At 43.6% G+C, this 23,087-nt stretch overlaps 1 protein-coding gene across 6 annotated transcripts in view; it reads left to right on the top strand.

Annotated features, from left to right (window-relative positions):
- magi2a (membrane associated guanylate kinase, WW and PDZ domain containing 2a) overlaps positions 1–23,087 on the top strand; it is a 236,973-nt gene that overhangs the window by 176,092 nt on the left and 37,794 nt on the right. For all 6 annotated transcript variants that reach the window (XM_073480363.1, XM_073480362.1, XM_073480361.1 and 3 more), the window contains exons 7-10: positions 9,284–9,341; positions 10,459–10,580; positions 13,288–13,470; positions 20,640–21,323. In XM_073480363.1, coding sequence (XP_073336464.1) covers positions 9,284–9,341; positions 10,459–10,580; positions 13,288–13,470; positions 20,640–21,323 — 1,047 coding nt within the window. The remainder of the gene's footprint in view (positions 1–9,283; positions 9,342–10,458; positions 10,581–13,287; positions 13,471–20,639; positions 21,324–23,087) is intronic.

Here is a 23,087-nt window from a genome sequence, read left to right as displayed (position 1 = left end):
GGTTAATGTCAGTTGGTTTTCTGATGCGAAAATATGTCGGTGAAATCTCAGCGCATCAATCTACGTCAGACTCTGTCGCAGCCAGCACGGTTTCCATCAGACTCTGAGCACATATTCAACCGCATGACACGCTGACAGCTATTAGTATGGATGAGCCCGTGCATTCGTCCTCCGAGATCCTTAGCATGTTGATCATGTTGTGACAGAAACATGTGCTCGCACTGTGCGTGTGTACCTCATGTCAAATCTAATGCATTTAACGGAGCCGTTTCCAAACTTTTTAGGGCAAGTCGTGAGTAAACAAGTGAATTTTACACAGTAGATTCACTGCACAGGCCTAGAAAACCTGCACGTAGTCTGCCTGCCCTCGCTTATTTTCTCTTGCTCCATGAGAACTGAATGTTTGTGTTTTCAAGTGTTTAGGAGCGTGTGATTTAGGGCCAATATCAGGTGAATGTTGACAATCATGAATTTTCCAGAAATCTGTGGTCATCATTCCAAAACTGAGCACAAATGAGACAATAATTAGCTAGCTAGCATGCTGTTTTCTAACTCTATGTTCAGTGGTTGTCTGGTGTTAACGGGTTGAATGTTCACCTTACCTGCGTTCACATGCATGGCACTGCTAGTGGTCAAACACCTCAGTCAGTCTCCAGTCAAGTTTGTACACAAGACATTGGTGCCCTGCTGGTCCATCCTCTGTTCTTTAAACAACCCTTGTATTTCCCCTAATTCGCTGCTTATCACAGGTGAGATTTTTTTTCCTCCGCCAAATCATGTCTATCCATCAACACTCCCAGCGAGAAAATATTGAATCTGACAGGGCCAGTTAGCGTCCCACAAGACACACAGCGTCCTTTTTTTTTCTGCACGACTCTGTTGATTGTGCTTTTGATTGTGACAGGCAGGATAGTGATTATCAGCACGCAAACTAAGAGAGCTGCTTGTGAATCACAGGTTATACTGGTCAAGAAAATACTGAGTTCGTTCATCGGCACTATCAGGTCATCAGAAATTATAAATGTAGAGGTTATAGAGGTTATTTGTGTCTACTGGGTTCTCTGAGGTTTTCTCATCCTCAACGTGGACCTGGAACCCTGGATGATCTTGAAATAAATGGCGTCATATTTTCTACAAACACCACTATTTATCACTTTGAACATGGTGGGAATTGAATTCACAGGTGGTCTGTGTGTATTAATGTTTGGTTGGGCGATCAGACAGCAGGTACTGTACCTGCTACAGAAGCTCACAGTGCCCACATTTAATATCTTATTTCAGCTAGTGAGGTCTGCAAGCTCTGCCTCTGTAACAGCACCACACTGATAAGATAAGATTAGATAAGATGAGATGGGATAAAGTTCATCGATCCTGCGCTGTGGAAATTCACGTGTTACAGCTGCCGAGTCCAAAAGCAAAGGAAAAAGTGACTGAGTGGCAAATAGAGATGAAACAAGATATAAAAAGTGAATAAAAATATAAAGAAAATAAAAATGTAAACTCTGTATACACCGTCTGCCTATACAGATGTGAGCATGATGGATAATGATACACCTATAATTGAAATATATGTGTGGTGTGCAGCATTATACAAGAAAAAACTAAAATATATAAATACAATATGATAAATAATTAGCTTGGGATATTAAACTACATGCAAAAGGCCCAATTCACCACCTGATTAAAGGTTTTTTGGCTTTGAGAAACAGAATAAGATGACGTTGGATACCATTCACCAAATGCCTTTTTTTTTCAGCTAGGAAGCTAACGCTAACTAAATAAGTAAACGAACAAATACCTAAAATAATAACATTTACATCAGCCTCAACTGTCCTCTGTGTCTCCTTAATATTAGCATGTTGTAGCATGTTCCCATGCTCATGTTAGCATTGACTCAGCACTGGCTGAAAGGTCGTTCTCATGTTGAGGGAAACACCAGTGATTTTAAAAATCAAAGTGTGTGTACAGGTCTCTGGGAGTGCTGCTGCATATGTGAAAAAAAAAGTTGTATAAAGGCTTTTGTGTCTCCAGAGGGAGTTGTGTGAAGTCTCAAAAATATCCTCTTCTAGTTTGAAGACTACAAGTTTGAAAACAGGAAAAACTCTGTCGGTGTGGAGCGAGGAAGACGTGAGCCGAACAGACCTCTGTAGCCGGCTCCACATCAAGGACACGTTAGCATAACACACCCATATGTCCCAAATGAGTCCTGAAACCTGCAAATAAGTTAGCGTTTTTGCACTTCCTGTTCTCTCGTCTTGAAGTCAATGGGTTCTTTGAACGGGTTTCAGATTAGATGCATGAAATAACGTCTTTGGTTAACACAGAGGAAGTTTAGTTTAGTGTAAGTATCATCAAATTCTCCCTGGCTTTTTGTTGAAGGAATCAGGGTGATGCTAACTTCCGGGCTGAATATGTCATCCCTGCAGCTCTGTATTGGCAGTCAGATTGAATTGTGGGTAATGTAGGCACCAGGTTTTGACAAGGAGGAAGAGCGTGTGAAATAAAAACAGACAGTATCTCTGGTTTTGAAAATAAAAAGTTGAGCACTGATGTAATCCTCGAGGTCATTTCATGTTATGGGATATAGATATCATAGTTATTTATCATAGATATTAAAATATATTTCTGTGAATTCAGTGACATTTCAGAAAGCAAACTCAGATAATTAGGGCCGGTGTTACGACTTTATCTCAATTTCTTTGCCTGCGGTGGCATTTCAGAGACTTTGCAGTTTGAGGTTTAGATAATTGAGGTTGGATGGTGCTCTCTGCAGCAGGTGAATCTGCACCGACGAATGCTCACAGCAAACTAAACTCCATTCATGTGTTCAGAAGCTGATACATTGTATATTTCGCCGGAGCGAGAAGCCGATCGTGTATTTTCTGCCCGCGGCCGGTGGACATTGTGCCCGTATTGACCAGCGGGAACTTTGATTAATCAGTCGTGGAAAAAGTTTTTCACAGTAAACTTGCTCTCTTGAATGTGTGCTGCATTCAAAGGTGACGTGATAAATGAAGCTCTGCACAGCACGCTGTGTCCAACAGGATGGGACTTTAATTTTGGGGACTACAAAGGCTCAAAGAGCTGAAAATGATTTCGGTTTAGCCGCTTCGCTCCTGAAAAAGATTGAAGAAAAGAGAGAAAGGGAAAAAACGGAAACAGGACCATGTGTAAATCCCTACAGTGTCTGTGGGCTGTGTGGTTTGCCGCCCTGTTCCTCAGACCAAATTGGAAACAGCAAAAATAAGAAATGCACACGCTTGTGAGCATGAAAGAATAAGACCTTTTCTATAAAGCTGCATGCAAGGACATGAGATGAGAGGATACTTGAGGAAGGCATAAGCAGGGATGGAGATGGAGGAGAAGAAGAAGAAGGGGAAATAAGGTGACGAAGAGAGAGAGAGATTATTGAGAAGATGCCTTCTGCTGGTTGTAAGCAGAGCTCCACCTGCGACTGCAGGATGCAGACGGATGTCGTGGCACGACTAGAGATTGCAAACATTTTTCCTTCTCGCTTCAGGGCTCCATCATAAGAGCTCCTACCTGAAAATTTCACACCAGCTTGACATTTGCTTCCTGGACACATACAGCATGGCGGTGATAAGCAGTGCCGGCTTTATATGGCACACACACACACACACACACACACACTTTCTCTCTCGCCTTGTCCCGGGGAGTAAGCACTCCATTGCAGGATGCTGACAGAGAGGTTATATACAACACTCAGTGGTGCCAAACAAAAGAGAGCGAGCAGAGAGACAATCCACCTAAGTTCAGCATTTATCAGCACGCTGCGCAGTGAAAGTAACAGCATTTCTGTGTGTGTGAGTGTGAGTGTGTGTGTGAGTGTGAGTGTGAGGCGCTGCAGCCATGACACCCTAAAGCACTTCTCAAACATAAGAAGAGTCGTAAAGTTCATCATCAGGCTAAAGAAACATCCAGCACAGAGAAAGATCTATGCCAAGTTTGCTGACGTTAGCTAACGTTAGTGCACCGAAAGCTCCTAGTCAGGTCAAGTGAGGCTGTCGGAACAAAAACTCTGAAGTTTGTTGAACTAAGCGACACTCTGTTTGATTTCTTATGAATTCAGCCTTTTGTTTGTGAGAGAACACATGTGATACTTGTTCTCTTCAAAAGATAAATGAAGATAAACAAGGTCTTAATTTTGTAGTTCTGTAGGCAATCGCAGTCGGGTTCATTGCCACAAAGCTTTTCACATACAAGGAGTTTTTGCCTGTGTTTTGGTGCATAACAATAAAAAGCTCACCGAAAGAGTTTGCCAAATAAATCTGCTATTTCAAATGAAAACAGCCGTATAGTCCTTGAATCATAACTCTTTATTCAGCGAGTTAGAAGAGTTCGTTAAGAAGATGCTACCACTCTCTTATATCTGTCTGTCAAAGCAAGGCTGCGTAACTTTCGAGCACATGCATTCACTCGCAAATAAAAAAGTCGAATTCATAACCAACAAAACCCACACATCACTTCTCATCTCAATTCACTCACAACTTGATATTCTCTCTGAGTCACTTCACTGATTGTTAAGACTCTTCACTACTTGTGCTCAGTTACCCCTTTCAATCGAAAAAACCCACTAACACCCACAAACGTTTGTCTCTTTTGTCGTTAATGTTTTTCTCCTGGCAGTGTGACAGGAATCAATTACCTATTTTTAGCCAAGATTTCAAAACCTGCACTCACATGACAATTGTGGTGTAAAAGTGGTATTTTTTAAAGCATGTATCTTCTATTTGTCACTTCATAAACAATCTCATCAAGAGTTAAATGTTCTGACTTAAAGCTTGTGGATAAAGAGACGTGAGCCGAGTAGCTTAGCCGACAACACGGAGTGTTTTTTCTGTTGTGGTTGTATATGTCTGTCTGTTTATAACTAATTAACACGATCAGAGGTGCTGGTAGGCATATTTTTCACCGTGGAGACAGGCTAGCTGTTTTAACAAACAGTCTTATCGCTAAGCTAAGCTAATCACCTCCTGGCTTTAACTTCACACCTAAACACACCGACACATGACTGTCTCATGGAGGCTAACTCAGACAGCACATACCAAGTGAAGTAGACTTTTACATTTAAGTTGTACAGGATAAAAATGATTGTTAAAATTATTAGGATACTTTAGTTAACACACGCACACAAGATGGGAATCAGGCAGTCATACATGTGTTCATAATGTTTCATATGTCTTGGTGTACTCATTTTTGTTTGGATCAGAGCACGATGCAATGTGAGCCAAGATTTGATGAGTAATCTTATCGTCACTGACAGAAATCGTAGCCTAAACTGTTAAAGTAAGACCTAAGTTGTAATAAACCAGAATGATCCTTTAAGTGTGCCGGTGCAGCTCGGTTCGTAGAGTCCATCTCCTCCTCCTCCTCCCTGCTCCTGAAAGCAGAGCGAGCTCCAGCTTCCTGCAGCTCCTCCTGTGGACGTTTTTAATAGAAAAGCTTTTCACAGGAAGACTGCCGAGCTACACGACAGCCCTTTGATCTGCAGTATTTGTGTGTGTGCATATAGTCGGGTAAGCGTGTGTGTGTGTGTGTGTGTGTGTGTGTGTGTGGAGTAAGTAAGATAATGTGTGTGTATGTGTGTGTGTGGCACCCGGTAAAGGTGAAACACTCTCTTTCATATTTAATGAGTGGAGATGGGTCTGAGGAACGCTGCGGCGTTCACAGGAGGTGTTCCCCTGGGCTGTCGACCTGCTCGCAGCCCTCTGTTATATCACTCACTATCGTGTGTGTGTGTGTGTGTGTGTGTGTGTGTGTGTGTGTGTGTGGGGTGTGTGTGTGTGTGTGTGTGTTAGTATGCATTTTAGTGAATGTGCAGGGAGAAAAATAGTGCATCCTACTGAAAGTTTAATAATTTGTTTTGAGGGGATGGGGGCAGGGGTTGGGAGAAGCATATGGCACAAGCAACGAGCACTGCACCAGCATTGTTTTGACTTTTCCACTCTGCATGCGCGGACGAGGAGGGGATGGGGGTGGTGTGTGCACAGCAATCTACAGAGTCTGTAAACTAGGCCACGCAGTCACAGTAAATGTATCGCAGTGACCACACAGTATATTATATCCTCCGTGTTTCATCAAGCTGCAGCCGAGCCCTCGGCCCTTCAGAGCGCTCCCTCTGGTCGCTTCCCTTTCTGATTAGGAAGCGTTTCCTCGGCCGCTATCTCCGCTCTCATCCTGATTAACTTCACATTGTCACTAATCAAAGCTGGTCTGATTCTAAGCCGAGCTGCGCTGGAACACACTGTCCCCGAGCTCCGTGCTAGATTCAGCTTAGATGCTTTTTCAGCAGGAAAAAGCCCCCTCGCACTGTGTTCCCCAACTTGAATGATCGTGCTATTATGGCGGGGAAAAAAACCCCACTACAGTTTTCATTTGGGAATTTGCTTTAAATGCTAATTGCTCGTATCCTGGAAAGCAAACGGGGGACTCCTTCTAGACAAGAGCTGTGTTCTGTCAGTGAGTTGTGGGCAAAAGGAAAAGAGGAAGGGGGGGAAACTTTGAAAGTCCTGTCCTGTATGACGGATGGCTGCCAGGGGTTTGAGCAAGATCAGCTTTGATCACTGGGAACAAAGGCAGCATGTTCTGCTGCGCAGTCCACACACAGAAAGAGGCTGAGAGAGCAGAAGTATCCATGACTCTGCTTCTAAAAAGTTAGGAGCCACTTTAGAAATGCCAAGTCAAAGCTATGTAATGTATCTGAGCGAGTACGAATTCATGGTTTCCAGAGGATGAAGCTCGATGCCTGTGGTGGTCCCAGACATTTCTCATGTTTTATCCAGTCTTTGATTTGTAACCAAATATCTGCAAACAATGGCATTCCTCTCAGCCTCAGTTGTACTTTGCGTGTGTAGATTTCCTAATGCTAGCATGCTAATGCAACTATTGTTTGGTAAATGTTTGCTTTGCCACTGTTAGCATGCTTAGCCCCACACCTCTGTTCTGCACATTCACGCCGAGGGGCAGGGTGTCCTGATTCTTGATGAGGTTGGCAACGTGTGAGGAATGCATGGCCCTCCAAACAGGTTATGAGAACTCCTTTGTTTTAATGTTTTATGGTCCTTATCTTTATAAGAAGTATGCTGATGTCTCGGTCCAGCAGCAAAGTTGCTACACTTGGTGCCACTGCTCTCATAAACCATATCAGTGCAGGATAGGAGCACAGGTTGCTAATGTTAGCCTGTAAGGCACTGCTCGTGTCCAGGTAATGAAGCAGTGTTCCTTTTTATTTGATGGCTGATATTGTGAAGATATCAAAGCCATCGACGATAACTGAAGGGCTGTCCCACGTTTTCAACCGCGACCCCTTGTAAACTCTGTTCTGAGGTGCAGTATACGACAGGTGATTATGACCACGTTGTTTCGCAGGTCGTAGTGAAGTGTTTCTTGTCAGCGTGCATACTTCATAACTTTGTCTTTTTAAAGCAGCTGATCCATAAAGTGAGCGTTGACATTCAGACTCTGTTACGGGTCATTTGAATTCTTCTCACAGCCTTTGTGCTTTCTGATCCGTCCATTATTTATCAGTAATCGCCTGTCCTGTGCCATTTATTGCATTCAGTCTTTAGCTTGTAACATTAAGAGCCCAACTGTTAAACACCAATATAAATATGTACCGCTTGATGCTGTGAAAGTTCAACACCCACAGGGGTTTGTGCTTGTTCTAGTTGAAGCCGTTCGTCTATGCAAAGTTCCCACATCAAAAACACAATATTTACAGCGTGGAGAAGATTCAGAGCATTAATATTTCACTGATATAAACTCAGCCACTAGATCTATCAATATTTGCTGTTATTTTTGCAACTTCCTCTTGGAGAGCGATGTATTTGATGCAGAGAAGGCATCTTTAGAGAGCCGCTTTAAATGAATCAGTGTGACAAGTTGCAGAGAAAAAAAACACAGTAATGTTTTTATCTTATCAGAATATTCATAAGCCTGCTCAGAAAGATCATCAGTCCCTCCAGTTAGCGTGTTATTGATCGATCCTGGTAATTACCAACAGTTAAATAATGCTGTGTACCAATTCTGCACAAAGATGTTTTCATACAGCAACGCCTTTGTTTTTCAAAACTAAGCCCTTCATTATTGTTGAAATACAGTTTCAAAATGTATTTATTACAAATCTGAAGGTGTCATATTGGAAAAACTCATTTCAGATCAAACTAATCAGTGAAATCTGATGTTTGTCTTCTCACTCGTAGCAACTCCGGGCTCAAAATAGCATCGTAAACCAAGAAATGATGCTCAAACAGAGGAAGAGCTTTCGAACTAAATAACTTTTTCTCAAGTCAGACGATGTCACCTTGAACAACACCACAGCAGCATCGTAACCAATGAGACCCTTCATCCATACAGCAGTGTTTCTTAGATGTTTTACACCACATCAGAACATAACAGTTTCTGCAAGTGCCGCCATTATGACCAGTGTTACAATACAGTAGCGTAGGCTTACTCTACTCACCATACTTTATGTGCAGGTTGCTGCTAATGTTAGCAGGAGCTGTGGACGCTTTCTAAAGTAGCCACTAGCACGCCTGCTTAGTTCACTTCCATCAACTCATTTCTCTGGGATTTCTCCACTACCAGTCAAGTGTATCTAGTTAAGAAGCTCGCTAACGGATTTGAGAAGAGTGACCGCATTGAATTTTTTAATAAAATGATGATGCTTTGACATTTCCATCCAAAAGGTCGACTTCACCGTGAGATCATAATGTTACACAAAAAAATGTTCGGCCATTTTTCACCGCCACAGCTCAGGAACAGCGACCTGACTGGCTTCTCTCTCTCTGATTGACAAACAGAAAAAAAACAAGCTTCTCCTCCATTTTCTTGGTAACCTGGGTGATGGGTGCACCTACACCAGCACCTTTTCAACCAGAAGTGCTCAAAGCAGCCACACACACACACAAAAAAAAAAGTCAGAGCACTCTGATAAAAGATGCTGGGTGCAGTGCTTTTTTTTTTCTTGTTTCTCGGTGGCTGCATGCTGCGACATCCCCTCTGTCCTCACCGACGCCATAAAGAAACACGATATGGACACATCGGGGCCTGAATACAATTAAATGATAGCAGGTTTATTATTGTGTCATGCATAAAAGTGTGGGCTAACAAGATAAAACATGTACTGTGCGTAATACTTGAGAAACCGGGATAATTACCAACAATAAAATGAAAAAAATGTTTTATGCGAGATCAATACGCTGCTGCAAGTTCATGGAATAAACAAGCCCTTCATTATTGTTGTCTGTGTGTTTTTTTACAGAGCTTCCGTACGGCTGGGAGAAAATCGATGACCCCATTTACGGCAGCTACTATGTCGAGTAAGTCGGGTACATCTTTAATATGTAATGGCTTGCTTTTGATTTCCAGCGCAGCCCGGTGGTGCTGTATTAATCATATTTATTAGGGGCAGACTGGCGCCGCAGCCAGGAAGCAGTCGCTCTCTTTTGTCTGCTTGACTGTTTGTTTGCAGCGGGGGGAAGTTTTATTTGTCTGCGTGTGCCGCTCCATATTTCAGTCCCAAACACTCTGCGCGCTGCATCTACATCTGTAGATTAGCTCGGGAGATCGTTTTTGCGAGTCTGTTCATCCACATCCACTGCTGCAGTCGCCTGTCCTCTCTATTGAACCTCACGTCCCCCCTCCCCGTTCAGAGGTGTCATTTCTCTGGCTGGATGCTCTCTACATCCCGGGCGAAAAGGGACGAGGGCTCTATTTTTAGACAGGCAGGGGGAGTCATTTGGCTCGACTTTGCTTAAGAAAACCTCCAGAACGACACTTGACTGCTTCACTGCACTCCTCCTCTCTCCAGATAATCTCATTGTCCTGCCTTCTCTTCATGTAAAATATCATGAAAGAAGTTGCCAGACCTTGGGATTATGTAACTATGTAAAAAATATAGTCGAGCTTCTTCTGTAATTAGCACCGTGATCCTGGGGTGTTCATTAAAAGATAAGGAAGAGGAGGAGACGATGGTGTGTGTTCATGTGAGAGCACAATGCAGCCTGAAAGAGTGAGGGGAGTATCTAATGACGACTAATTATTTCACACTGGCAAATTACAGTATTTGTAGTCATTGACTATCTTCCCCCTTTGCAAACTAAATTAAGACTGACATGGGACGTTGAAGGAAAATCTCTTGTTTCATGTGTAGGTTCCCTCACAGTCGCTGATTCACATAATTCTCCTTGTAAAGCCGCCCGAATTGTGGAAGAAAAAGCCCAGAATCGGTCGTTTGTTCTGTTTTTATTCAGCCACTCTGCAGCTCTGTTACATAATCAGGCGGGGACCGGCCATTTAATTAATCATCATAGCCATAGCTGCTTTCGCGCCAAGATTTTTAGATCTGATCTTTGCCGAGAGGGCGGCCGAGTCAAGTGCAGCAGGATGGTGTGAAGTCTGAAGTCTTTGCTGTTTGTTTTTTTTTTATCTTTGTAGCCATATAAACAGAAGGACTCAGTTTGAGAACCCAGTCCTGGAGGCTAAACGGAGACTCCAGCAGCAGCAGCAGATGCAAAGCCAGGGTCTGTCCTCACTGCCCCTTCCCACCATCTACAGAGGTAAGACCACCACGCTGATGTCTCGGATCGTAAAGGGACAAACGCCATTCTTTTCCCAATATCAGAGGATAAAGTCACGCTCATTATCTGTCTGTATGTTTATAATGATTCTATCTATGTCTGTGTAGCGCAGTGTTTTTATTATGTTGTTAACTTCTTAAGTTTTCTGCCAAAAACTGATTTCTGTACCTCCTTTTATCAGCTCAGAAAGTCTCGCATTGGCATCAAATATTAACGTAATGCACCAAAAGTGGATTGTTTGTCATGAAATACTTCAGGTTCAACAAGTTAATCACGACAAATAGGACTGTGTCTAATTGGGAAAACTCATTTCAGAGCAGTAATCCAACTAATCAGTGAAATCAAACAGCAACTATCGACCTTTTATAGCATCATAAATAATAAATAATATAGGAAAAAGTTGTAAAAGTGCAGGAAGCAGAACTTTTACTCAAGTAAAACCACGTCTCAAACCTCTCTGACTTCAGATGAGTAATAAGGCAACTTGAATTCTTTATATGAATTAAGTTTTTAATGTGTCACGCATGCAACTACGGGCTGACCAGACACCATAGATTTATATGAGCCAGATGCAGAATGCGCCATAAGCAAAAATCAAGATCAGACGTCACAAATTGCTTCACAATAAAAGCCGATAAGAGACATTAAATCCAGACTAAATCAGTTAAAAACACCGGAAAGGTTTACGAAGAAAAGAATAAACCACACAAGGAGACAAGCAGCAGCAGCAGCAGCTCCTGCCTTAATGAAACTCTGATGATCCTTCTTCTATTAAGATAAGATAAGATTTTAATGATCCCGCAACGGGAAAATTCACTTGACACAGCAGCTCCAGAGACAGAAGCAGCTGAGAAGAGTGATTGAGCTATAGATAAATATGAAACTACATCAAAACAGGACAAAAATATCAAAGATATACACGTACTGTACGACATAATCTTCCACAAAACATCTTGCCATCTTTTCCAGGCTTGTGAGACAATGTAAAATTAACTGAGTGATCCCAGTTTTTGATCATCTGCGCACCAGAATATTTCGGGACTGTGCTGAGTAACACTTTTTATTTACTTCCCCAACTTCAGGAGACACTAGATGTACACATGTTGCTTGTGAACAGGATTTACAACCAAGCGTGGTAGCTCATTTTGCTCATAAGGAACAGATCTACTACATGTTGACTGGCAGTAGGAGACATCACGCTCGCTCTCCCTCCAGACTGATAGTAGTGTATAAATAGTCTTCCTCCCAGGTGAACATGTGGGCTGTAATGTGATTCACTGTTTTGTTTAATGACCGGTTTGTTGCTACCTGATTCCAGCGCTAACTCTCCAGCAGCCATAGCAGTAGGATGTACTGCTAGAAAAAAAACTGTCTGGACTGGTGAAGTGGAGGTTTGTTTCCATAGTAACATAGTAGTCCACCGCTCTGAGTCGCTCCAGTGAGGCTCTCTCTCCTCCCTCTCCCCCACCTCCTTCCTCCTCCTCCTCCTCCTCTGTCTCCCTCTGAACTTTGATGCCAGTGGAGGATGCCAGCCCCTGTGCCACCCTCCCCAGATCCCCCCTCGTTCAGGTCGGCCCGGTGCCCGAGCGCTGCCACAGCCTGGGCGACCTCCGCCGCTCGCCAACTCTGGGTCGCAGGGGGGCGGCGTACGCTACGTCCTCCTCCGCCGACGTGTCCCCTCTCCGGCGTGTTCTCACCCGGCGGATGAACATGTGCCCACATCACCAGCATAAACAGCATCAGCAGCAGCAGCAGCCACATCGCACCTCCGCCTGCACTGTGGTGCTAGAGCAGCCTGTCTGTAGCCCCTTCTCCCTGTGGCACTTTGTCAGTAAGTAGGCCAAGAGAGAAGCAAAGGAGGCTGACTGTCGTTCCCATGGCTGCCTGCGCTCGTTTTGACTTACTGTAAGCATGCTAGCTCGCAAGCAAGCTTTCCCCCCTTGAGGCAGTTGAAGGATTTGTGTGACGAGCGTGTACCATGACATGTCTTATCGCCTGGCATAAGCAGGCAGGAGAGTGTAATCACTCAGTCTATGTCTGGACCAGTGACGGCAAACAATGTATGTAAACTAGCGCGCTAGCCACGTCTCCCTCAGAGGTGGAAGAGATTGGAGACTTGGTTAAGTGTGACTAAGCTTGTTGGCTGAGATCCTCTCATTCCTCCACGAGGCGCCCTTCCTCCAGAAATATCCCAGCTCTCCCTCCTGCAGAAATTTCCCAGTCCTCCTGTAACCCTCTCAAGCACCTTCTCTTGGAACTGATCCCTGATTGACAGCATGTCATTCGCTGAATTTTTGTGCTGCTCTCTTGGTAGCCTTGGGAAGGGATTGAAGACCTGCACCACTGATGCTCTCTGCACCTTTTTCTGCCCACAATTTCCCAGCATGGGAGGAGAGGAACGGATATAAGATTAGTATATTTGGGTGTAACTTGCACGGGAGCCATTGAACCACACCTGCATCTTTCAGCACCACAGACCCACCTCTGTCCAAAACTCGCTAAAGATCATACCCTGCCAGTTTTTCCTGTGGCTACACCCATCTCTTTCTGGATAAGCTTTACCCATGCCCCCCCCACCCTGTGAGCACTGCCCCTGCACCGGCTTTCAGGTCCTTTTCAATCTTTGCTTCGCAGTATCACGGTGTGTATATTTGGTTGATTTGTTTCTTTTTGTGTCCTTTTATAGAGAAGCCGCTGTTCACGCGGGACCCGACTCAGCTGAAAGGCAGTTTCTTGTCCACATCGCTCCAAAAGAGCAACATGGGCTTCGGCTTCACTATTATCGGAGGCGATGAGCCGGACGAGTTCCTCCAGGTCAAGAGCGTCATCCCCGATGGGCCCGCCGCAGCCGACGGAAAGATGGCCACAGGTAAGCCTCAGGCATGGCTGAAATACAACCGGAGAAAAAAACAACAGATCTGTGCCGTTATTTAACCAGAACCTCTCTCTCTCTCTGTCAGTGAACAACCTTCACAGGTAGATACATCAAGCAGGACCACAAAGGCACAAAAGTAACTCATCCTTGCTTAGTTAAGTTCCTGCAATATCTGGTCCTTTGATCAGCAGCCATCCAAAGAACCGGGGTTAAGTTTTCAAGGCCCTCATTTTTCATGAAGTGCAGCAAATTCAAGTACAGAACAGAGTAAAGTTTCACAGTCAAACACAATTACAACAATATACACACTTTTTAACACTTTTTTGTACTTCCAAACAGGGAACAGTAACGTATAAAATAGTACAGGTGATGTATGTAAAGGGACATTCACAGATCAGAATCAAGTCTGAGCACCAACCCATGAAACAGTTACTCCACATAATCAATCAAAGAGCAACCAGGGTCAGTTATATCTCAAAAATTTGCACTTTTCAGGGGTTTTCTGATGATAAAAAAGTTTGATGTCACGATGATAAATGCCTTCAAAATATGATTCAAACTCTGAAAATGGCACTAAAACATTCTGAAATCACTTTACCGTACTTGCTGTTTAGTAAAAGTAATCAAACAATATTAAATAACACTGGTTTCCCTGCGTAAATTAAGTATACACTAGAATGGCACTCAGTAGAGTGCATACCTCCGCCAAGGCCCAGCAGTCAATCAAATACAACATATTTAATCTGCTACCAGCCACCGACATACGCCTTTTTTTATCAAGATCCATGCATATTACCTCGGAAATGAGCAAAAAATGTGATCGCAATGTTAAAGAACGAGAGATGAAATTCCTGTTTTCCAAGTTTTGTTGAAATCCTCCTGACAAACCATGGACACGAGTGAAAAAATCATAAATGGGCTGTGACTCATCTCCATGTCGTTTTTCAGTTTGGAAGTCACATTATATCCTCACATCTGTTTAGCTTTTTCTTCATGGGGATATAAAGGGCAAGCCGAGCCTTCAGAACGAGTGACCTTGCGGTAACTTAAGATAAATCAGGAAATCAATACAGATTTTTCAAGTCACTCATGAGGATATTTACGATGTTTTTATCCCAATCTGCAATATAATCTCATATCCTCCCATCCCTGGTGTGCATGCAGGTGCAACTTGCAAAGCCAGCACTGTATAAGTTGTGTTTGTGGGTGTATGTGTGACTGCAGACTTTCCTCCTTCCATTAATCATAAAGGGGACTTTATGAGCACCATAACTCCTGGCTGTGGCCACATGGGGGTGGAGCTGCAGCACATATGCACAAATAGACACAAACGGCGACACTAAGACGGACCAGCTGTACTTAAAGGTCAGGGGGAATAGAGCTAGCAGGCTTGTCAGTGCTCTCAGCATGCGATGATGCTTCTAGTTGTATACACTGGAGCAAATTCAGAGGTTATAGTGGTCGTTTATCACACATACAGTAAGCTGGTCAGGGAGTTTGCTCTGTAGTAAAGCTGGTAGTCTCATTCACAACAGTTTTGTATTGTTACACAATTGAAGTGTTGTTATACAGTCCTACCTTCAGCTCATCTCCATCTATCTCACCATCCGTCCTCCATCCCCACACCTTGCCTCCCCAGATGTTGTGTCCTACTTATGCTAACTTGATCACAGAAACTCAGAGCTCACACAGACGCAAACCCAGGCCCGCAGAGGTGTGAAATTCCCAATTCAGAAATATTTGTGCCGCTTCTCTTTTCATGACCCCTCCTCGCCATCTCCACGACCAGGGAAACTATGTTCGAGAAAAGTTTTCTTAAATATCTGATGTATTTCTTGCAAGACGACATTCAACGCAGTTTTTTCGTGCAGGCGAGATATTCTGTGTATTCTGGGTGTATTAGCTGTGCTGTTTTCTGTGGTCTTGTGAAAAACAGAGTTAGGAGTTTGCGTTAGCTTGAAGTGGAGAAGCTTAGTTTGGATGCCAGAGGCAGCGTTTAATGCAAAATCAAGTGGGTTTGTTGGTACAGTGTGTTTCAAACCGGAGAGTTTACAGCCCTAACACTCATTCAGCAGCCGAGTTATTCGACTGAACTGTTTCCATGTTATTTCTATTTTCAAGATAATACACGAAGAATATGCACCGCATTTGGCATTTGGACTCATTCAGTGTCACAGATTCTAAAATGAAAAATATACAGTTGAAATGATTTCCACATGAAATTGTACAGATCCCTGAAGGTTTAACTTGATGGTGTCACTAAAATTACTCATTTATTTTAACGTAATCATCATAATTAGCTGTTGCTAGCAGCTTTTGTCAGCTCCAGTCAGATAACTAAGCTAACAATGGCTCCAAGAGTTGGTTGACAACACTGCCGTCGCCTGGCTTTTTGATTTTTACAGCTGACATATTTTTAAAACAAGAACAGTGTCAAAGTCTCTTATATATAGGCTACACTTGACGCGACTTGACGATCCATTTAAGCTTACATTAGAGCAGATAACTGTCTTGTTTTTATGTTTGGGAAAGGCTAAGTTAAGAAATATTCCTCTAAACTCTGCCAAACATCGTTCCTGCTGCTTCAGCTTGTTAGAAAAGCCAAACCTCAACAAGCCTGCTGGGCCTTCGTACAGTCTAGCAGTCAGTTATTATTATCACAATATCAATCATTAAATGTGTTGTGAGTTTTGTCTACAAAGTCATCAGACAGTCATATTATTGTTCTGACACAGCTTAAATTCATTCAGGACTTCGTGTCACCCTCTTCAGCCCGACACACACAAACCCACGATCACACACACAAAACACTGCAGGCGCTAACAAATGCACGCGCCCCGCTGAGAGTCTAAACTGCTCTGTTGTCGCGGCCTCGTCTCGGCAGGGCCACAGAGACCTCTCGTTATGTCGGCAGACTCTTGAACACACTATTATAGGGAGATGAATATGTCATAAAGACTACGCAAGGATGGGACGACGAAAGATGAAGCAGCGGCGTCGGCCTTGGTGCCGGCGAGCGCGGTGTTTACAGTTAAGGTCAGTGTGATTTAGAATATACAGCGGACCTACAGGAGGTTTAATAATGGATGCAGAGAGAGTTATTCTGCGGCCATGAGTGTATTTCCGTCCTGGCTTTTTTAAGTTACATGTCAATTTCTCTGCACTTACATGCACACCATTATTTATGAACATGTTTCTTTATTCAGAGAGTTAAAGTCCCTCTCCTGACAATAATTAACCCCCTGAAAACTCATCTCTGTCACTCACAATACATACCTACAACATAACCTCGTTGGTGGAGGTAATTATGAAATACAATTATTGATTTCAGTTAGACATAGAAAAACGTAGACTTCACATTTGTCGTTGGTGGCTAAAAAGCTAAAATTAGCTACGTGAGTTACCTGAAAACGCCGCATCTGACTAACTTTTGAAACTGTTTTTTACAGCCGCCAGTGTCCGTCGACTACACAAAAACTTGTTCATTTCTCTCAGAATAATGCTTTAATGGAGCTTGATTTAAAAAATCTGATATATTTAGGTGGCTGCCAGGCTATCGAGTGTGTATAAAAGAAGAAGTTTGCGCTCTACTTAGTGCCATTCTAGTTTTTCCTGTGAAACACGGGATCGTTTTTCATTTTCAGTCCTTGAAAAAAAAAAATTAAAATTACAACACGGTCTGCTAAAAAAATCCTTTTTTGCTTAACCTGCTTACAGTTCGTAGAAATGTGTGATCTTTGACGAGGAGTCATGAGTGATGATGATTACTTAAACACAACTGTTACCATCAAAATGATTTCTGAGCTGTTGTAGAGATGCACCGAATGTAATTTTCTCGGCCGATTCCAGTTTTTTAAAAGTCTGACTTGACCTGATTCTGATTTTCTGTCTTTCTAAGAACTTTATTTAACCACATGCACTTTTTATAACCTTTTTTTATTTTAAATTAAATTGTATGTTTGTAATAAAACAGCCTGCCAACTCCCCTCCAGTCAGTTAGAACTGAGGAAAGCCTCTTGGACGAGAGGTGAAACATCTTCAAGAAACTGAAACAAATCCAACTGCCTACGATACAGCACTTACTCACGATAATGACCTGGATGACTGAGAACATTCATCAACATGGAATAAAACACTGACTATTAAATAACTAATAGAAATAACAAGTTGTGAGCTATTTTAATGGCCTGTTGTCTGAACCTGATATATCTGACTGTAACGGGCCAGTTGGTGCATCTCTAAGCTGTTATTTTAAGGTAGAGTCGTTACATAAAGTTGCTTTAAAGGGTCACAAGCCACATCTGTTGGACGGTTGTGGCGGCAGATATCTCTAAGTCTCTTCGTGTATAAGCATGCACGGTAGGATATGTGTCTGCATGTGACTCCATAGCTTTGTCTTGTAGCTGCGTTTCCTCCGTGGTCATGAAGGATGAGATCTGTGGTCGCAGCGAGGGCACCGCGAGGTCACGGCACCATCATTTGTTTTCTGCCCGTGCGCTCAGCTATTGATTCTGACACCGGTGCTCAAGCCAAATGTCGTCGGCGTTTACCCAGATTAATTAAAAAGTCCCTCACGTCACGTTGCCTGGAGGCGTGAGCTCTCTCTGTCAATACAGCCATTAAAACTTTTACAACACATCGCGCTGATATCTTAACCTCGGCTGCTGTCCCTCAGATCGGTCAGGCTCCACTTCAACAGCCAATCCAGGGAAAATCATTATGAACTGCCATGTTGTTTTATAAGAAGTGCCACTGATCCAGCCATTAGTGCTGTCATAGTCGCCCGCTCACATGGAGCCGGCGATTAGGAAGGTGAGGGTCAATCACAAAAGCACACACTTTGCTTATTAATCATGAGAGATCTTTGTTTTTTCCCTTTTGTCTCCCTGCAACACACACTCACACTCTCAACCTGCCCACTCTGTAAAGAGCACGACAATTACGGCTGCAATTACAAAATAATTGTTTTCATTATCAACCCAGGTAATGCTGTTTGTCAAACTTTAGAACGGATCGTGACTATTGTTCCCACTTACCCCGTGTTTTAAAAAGCTGCATGGTGCCTGCACACCGGAGCACACAAATCTATATTTAGTAATGTGGTTGAGACAAAGATAATGTGGAGTGCATTTGCGTAGGGACGTTTAATTGTCACCTAGGTTTTTATCTACATTGCAGTATATTGCAGCGAGCAAGTAAAAAGCACTTGGCCCCGTAAAAGGAAGAAACATTTTAGCCACTTGTCATCAGCACTATTTTACACCTGCAGGCAGATAAAGAAATTGTATGTGATCATTTTTATCTGCAGAAATTGTTTACGGGTGCTTTAAGAGACGGTGTTGATGTACCGCACAGCTGATTGATTACGAGAATAGATGTAGAGAGTCCCGGCACAGTGCAGTTTTCTTTACCCGAGGTTCACTGTGCATCTTCTAATCTTAAGATAAATGATTGCCTCGTTTAGGAGTTGCTATTAAAATCTAAACCTTGTATGAATGCCAATTAATTTGTTGGCATTGGTACAACTACAGCTCTCGTGAAGTGGGAGTGTTGTACATCATCGTAACTGTTTCTTCTTTATCCTTCAACTTTGTCCTCAGCCAAAAAAAATTGTCCTCACAGCCCCCCTGTCTCTCTCTCTTGGGATTTGATTTCCCTTCCTCTTAACTTAGACACGTCTCACTAATCAAAAAAAATGCCGTACTTGCGGCTCATGCCTGAGCATGCGAGATCCCTGCAGGACTTAATCTGCAATTTGCAAGCGACAATTAAACCGGCTCCGGTCTCAGTCCATCAAGCTCGTGCCGTTAACTCGAGACAATCTCAGGTTTGTGGGAAATGATGTTTGTTAAAGGCTACTAATAACAGAAATATTAAATTAACAGTGCTTTTACACTGTTTGCACGCCTGTCCAGGGGCATCTTGGAAGCCTAGTGTGGTTAAAGCTCAAACCATATAATTGCAACGTCCCCAAGTCAGTTTTTTCTACAGAGCCTAACATCACAAATCATAATTTGCCTCAGAGAGCGTCACAGTCCATACAGTATTCAACGCCCTCTGTCCTTCGACCCTCGGTTGGTTAAAACTCCCTTTTAATGGGGACAGACAAACATGTAATACATGTCGATAAGTAGATCCAATAAATCAACAAAAGACTATGGATCCAGGTGTGATTATGAGCCGTGTAATTCTCCTCTTTCCACTTGTTTCCTTTCCTAGAATCAATCACACGACATACTGTAGAGCAAGGTTATATTGTGGGGCAGTATTTTTAGTAATGTGTCGGTTTGAGTTATGACTCTGAAACAGGTATCCGGTACAGATAATGCCCTTTTTTTTACCCGTCTGAGTATCATCGGAGTCAAATGTGTAAATATCCGAACTCATGATGAAGAAAAATGTTCAAGTTTCTGAAAAACTTTTCTGGCAGTAGTTCTGAGGCTGTTCTGTAAAGTAGTTTTCAAATAAATAATAAATATAGCAACTTCTGACCCGAGAATATCAATTTCAGGGACAAACTTACTACTTTTGGAAGTAAGTGAAACCATTACTGTCCACACGTACGGAGGTATTTCCTAAAACAAAGCTTTTCTGTGCATTTTGGCCTTTTGTACACACATGAACAGCATTTTAGTTGACTTATAAAGGACCTTTTTGTCTGGACGGTAAAACGATGACGCTTCCTAACTGGGTATTATCTGTGTATGCAGCATCATTGACAAATCCGGAGTCGGACTGTTATAATATCAGAGTATTTGAGTTTGTACATTGATGGATTGGATGTCGTGTTGTCTATATTTAGAGGGACACAATCAAACTTGATAACACAGTGATGAAAAAGAGGGACAACAACAGCTGCTGACTGCTTTCACAAGAATAGCATTATCCAGGACTATTCTTTGAAGAGATGTCACGTTTCCCTGCCTTTTCATGTTATTTACTGTAACTAAGTAACCAACCAGAGTAATCAATCTGCTTCTTGTGTTGGTGCAAAATAATGCTTAAACGCTCAACAGGAAAGAGATGATTTTATTTAAACACCTTGTTTCCAAAAATGGGGCTCCGATGCTTCTCAAACAGTAAATGTATCTGTATCTACTGTATCAACTTCACCATCTGGACTTGAGCACTAAGTTTCTCTCCGTCCATCCTTTTGTTCGCAGGTGATGTCATCGTCTACATCAACGATGTGTGCGTCCTGGGAACCACCCACGCCGACGTGGTCAAACTCTTCCAGTCGGTGCCGATCGGCCAAAGCGTCACCCTCGTCTTGTGCCGTGGCTACCCTCTGCCCTACGACCCGGAGGATGCCGCCAACACCAACAACAACACCACCACCACCATCATCTCCCCGCTGGGCATCATGGAGCAGCGGCCCATCATGGTGAACGGCAGGACGGGCTACGACAACTACCTGGACTATCTCTCCCGCACGACGCGCTTCGTCGCTGACCCCGGTCAGGACCAGGCCAACGCCCAGCAGTCGCTGCTCACCCCTCACCCGGGTGACACCCACCTGGACGGCTCGCTTCCTCCCACCACCGGCACCACGCCTCCTGACAGCGTCTCCATGGCGTCGTCAGGTGCGACCCAAGGGGAACTACTCACCCTGACCATGGTGAAGGGCGTGGATGGTTTTGGCTTCACTATCGCGGACAGCGCTACTGGCCAGCGGGTCAAACAAGTGCTGGAGCCTCTGGGCTGCCCGGGCCTGTGCGAGGGCGACCTGATTGTGGAAATTAACAAGCAGCCAGTGCAGGGATTCACACACTCGCAGGTGGTGGAGCTTCTCAAGGAGTGCGGCGTCGGAGTCGAGACCTGCCTGGTGATTCAGAGAGGCGGAACAGGTGAGATCAGAAGTGCTGCAGGTAGGGATGGTGCAGAAGATGTTTGGCTTTCTCGCCGCATATCTGTCTGCCTGTTCATCTCTGTCATCTTCTGTAGCCAAGTGAGTCTATGTGTGGCCACAGAAACCTATTATGCAGTCCTGCAGAGCTCAACAATGGCTGACTGATGCACAGCTCCTCTCAAGTGCCCTTCCTAGTCCTCTTTTCTTTACCCAGGGAGAAAAACAGCTTTGCTCCACTCTACCTAAGTAGACCCTTCTGTGCTCTGCTCACTGAGCCGTACCTCCTAGTGGTCAACAAATGTCGCCTGATTGAAGTGCATTGTTTTCGCAGGGCTTGGTTATTTTGAAAGACTCTTTTTAGATTTTTGCCGTCATGTCAGTTTTTATACATATGGTATGTTTTACCTTCTTTTGAGCCACGAGAATAAGACCCCGAATTAAAGTGTGTCAGAAGTAGCAGAGCTTTTGCACAAAAATACTGCAAATGGCTCTGAAGTGCTTTTCTACCCTGTGTTTTTCAGAATGTGTGGCCCCCTTGACAGTCATAATTATGCACTGCAGTCTGTCGTGACTCACACAAAGGTTGTGATTTGCAGAATCAACAGGTTGCTGCTTTCAGCTCTGTGAGTGTGTGTGTGGTGCGTTGCAGCGGGTGTTTGTGGAGTGTGTTTAAAACGTCCTCAAAGAGCCTGAAACCTTCAGACAGCGGACTTCTAATGGCGACATTTGTGACATTGAAACAAAAGGAAAGGTTCGCTCTCACGTCCCCTCTGAATTTGTATACGGCTCAAATGACACAACGTAAGTTATTTGTGAGCCTGCTGTGCCTACAAACCGAGTCTGCCCTCTCATTGAATTATAGAAGTAGTGCATCTGCCAGGGATGAGTCAGCCGAAGCTCCGATGTTGAAGATTAAAACGTTTTAATTACATCTAGAAAACAGCAACATCGGCGTTTCATCACCCCAAACAGATACGATCCATCTGGAATCCTTGTTGTTAAATGTTGTTAAATGATTCTGCTCTTTGAGTCTACCTGTCCTCCATTTATCTTGGCATCGACAGGTGACGACATGTGAATTTAAGCACTTATTTGTCGGGGCGAGCTGGAAGCCAAGCGGATTGAGAAACTAATACTGATTTTGTGGAACCAGTTTGTAGTTGTGCATTTTGCCTTTTTGTGTCGTGTAATGTCACATACCGATCATAATGCCAGCTGCCTGGTGCCACAGACACCACTGAGAATCACCCACAAAAGGTCAGCAGCCGTCCTCTGAATAGATTTATTTGCCATTTATTTCTTTATTAGGCCGCACATGTCTCTGTCAGTGAGCAGGAAGCCAACAAAGACGAAGAGGAGAGACGGAGCGAAGTCTTGTAGGGGTGGAAAATGTGGATATTTTCTCACCCACAAAAGGGAGATGAATGAATATTTTAAAGCCTCGATGTCATCTGCCAGCACATAAACACACACACACACGCATGGGAGAGGTTAAAAGTTTTGTGCCACCGTCTCAAAAAATCTCCAATCTGTCGACACACTCCCCACACACACAAACATAAAAACCGCACAGTCTCCCATCTGCGCGGGAAGCCAACGGTGAAGCGCCTCCCGCCATCTGTCCGGGTTCTTCACTCAACGGAGGAGCTTTAGAAGGTCGGAACAAGCGCTCCCGTCTAAAAAAGCAGCCCGCTGGCCCGTGGAGACTAACGCCAACCTTATTTACATGCTATATTTCATCTCATTATTCCGAATGTGGATA

This window comes from Pagrus major, chromosome 14 (assembly GCF_040436345.1).
Source record: "Pagrus major chromosome 14, Pma_NU_1.0".
NCBI lineage: Eukaryota > Metazoa > Chordata > Actinopteri > Spariformes > Sparidae > Pagrus > Pagrus major.
Note: the sequence above shows the minus strand (reverse complement) of the source record. Positions and strands in the feature narration are given on the sequence as shown.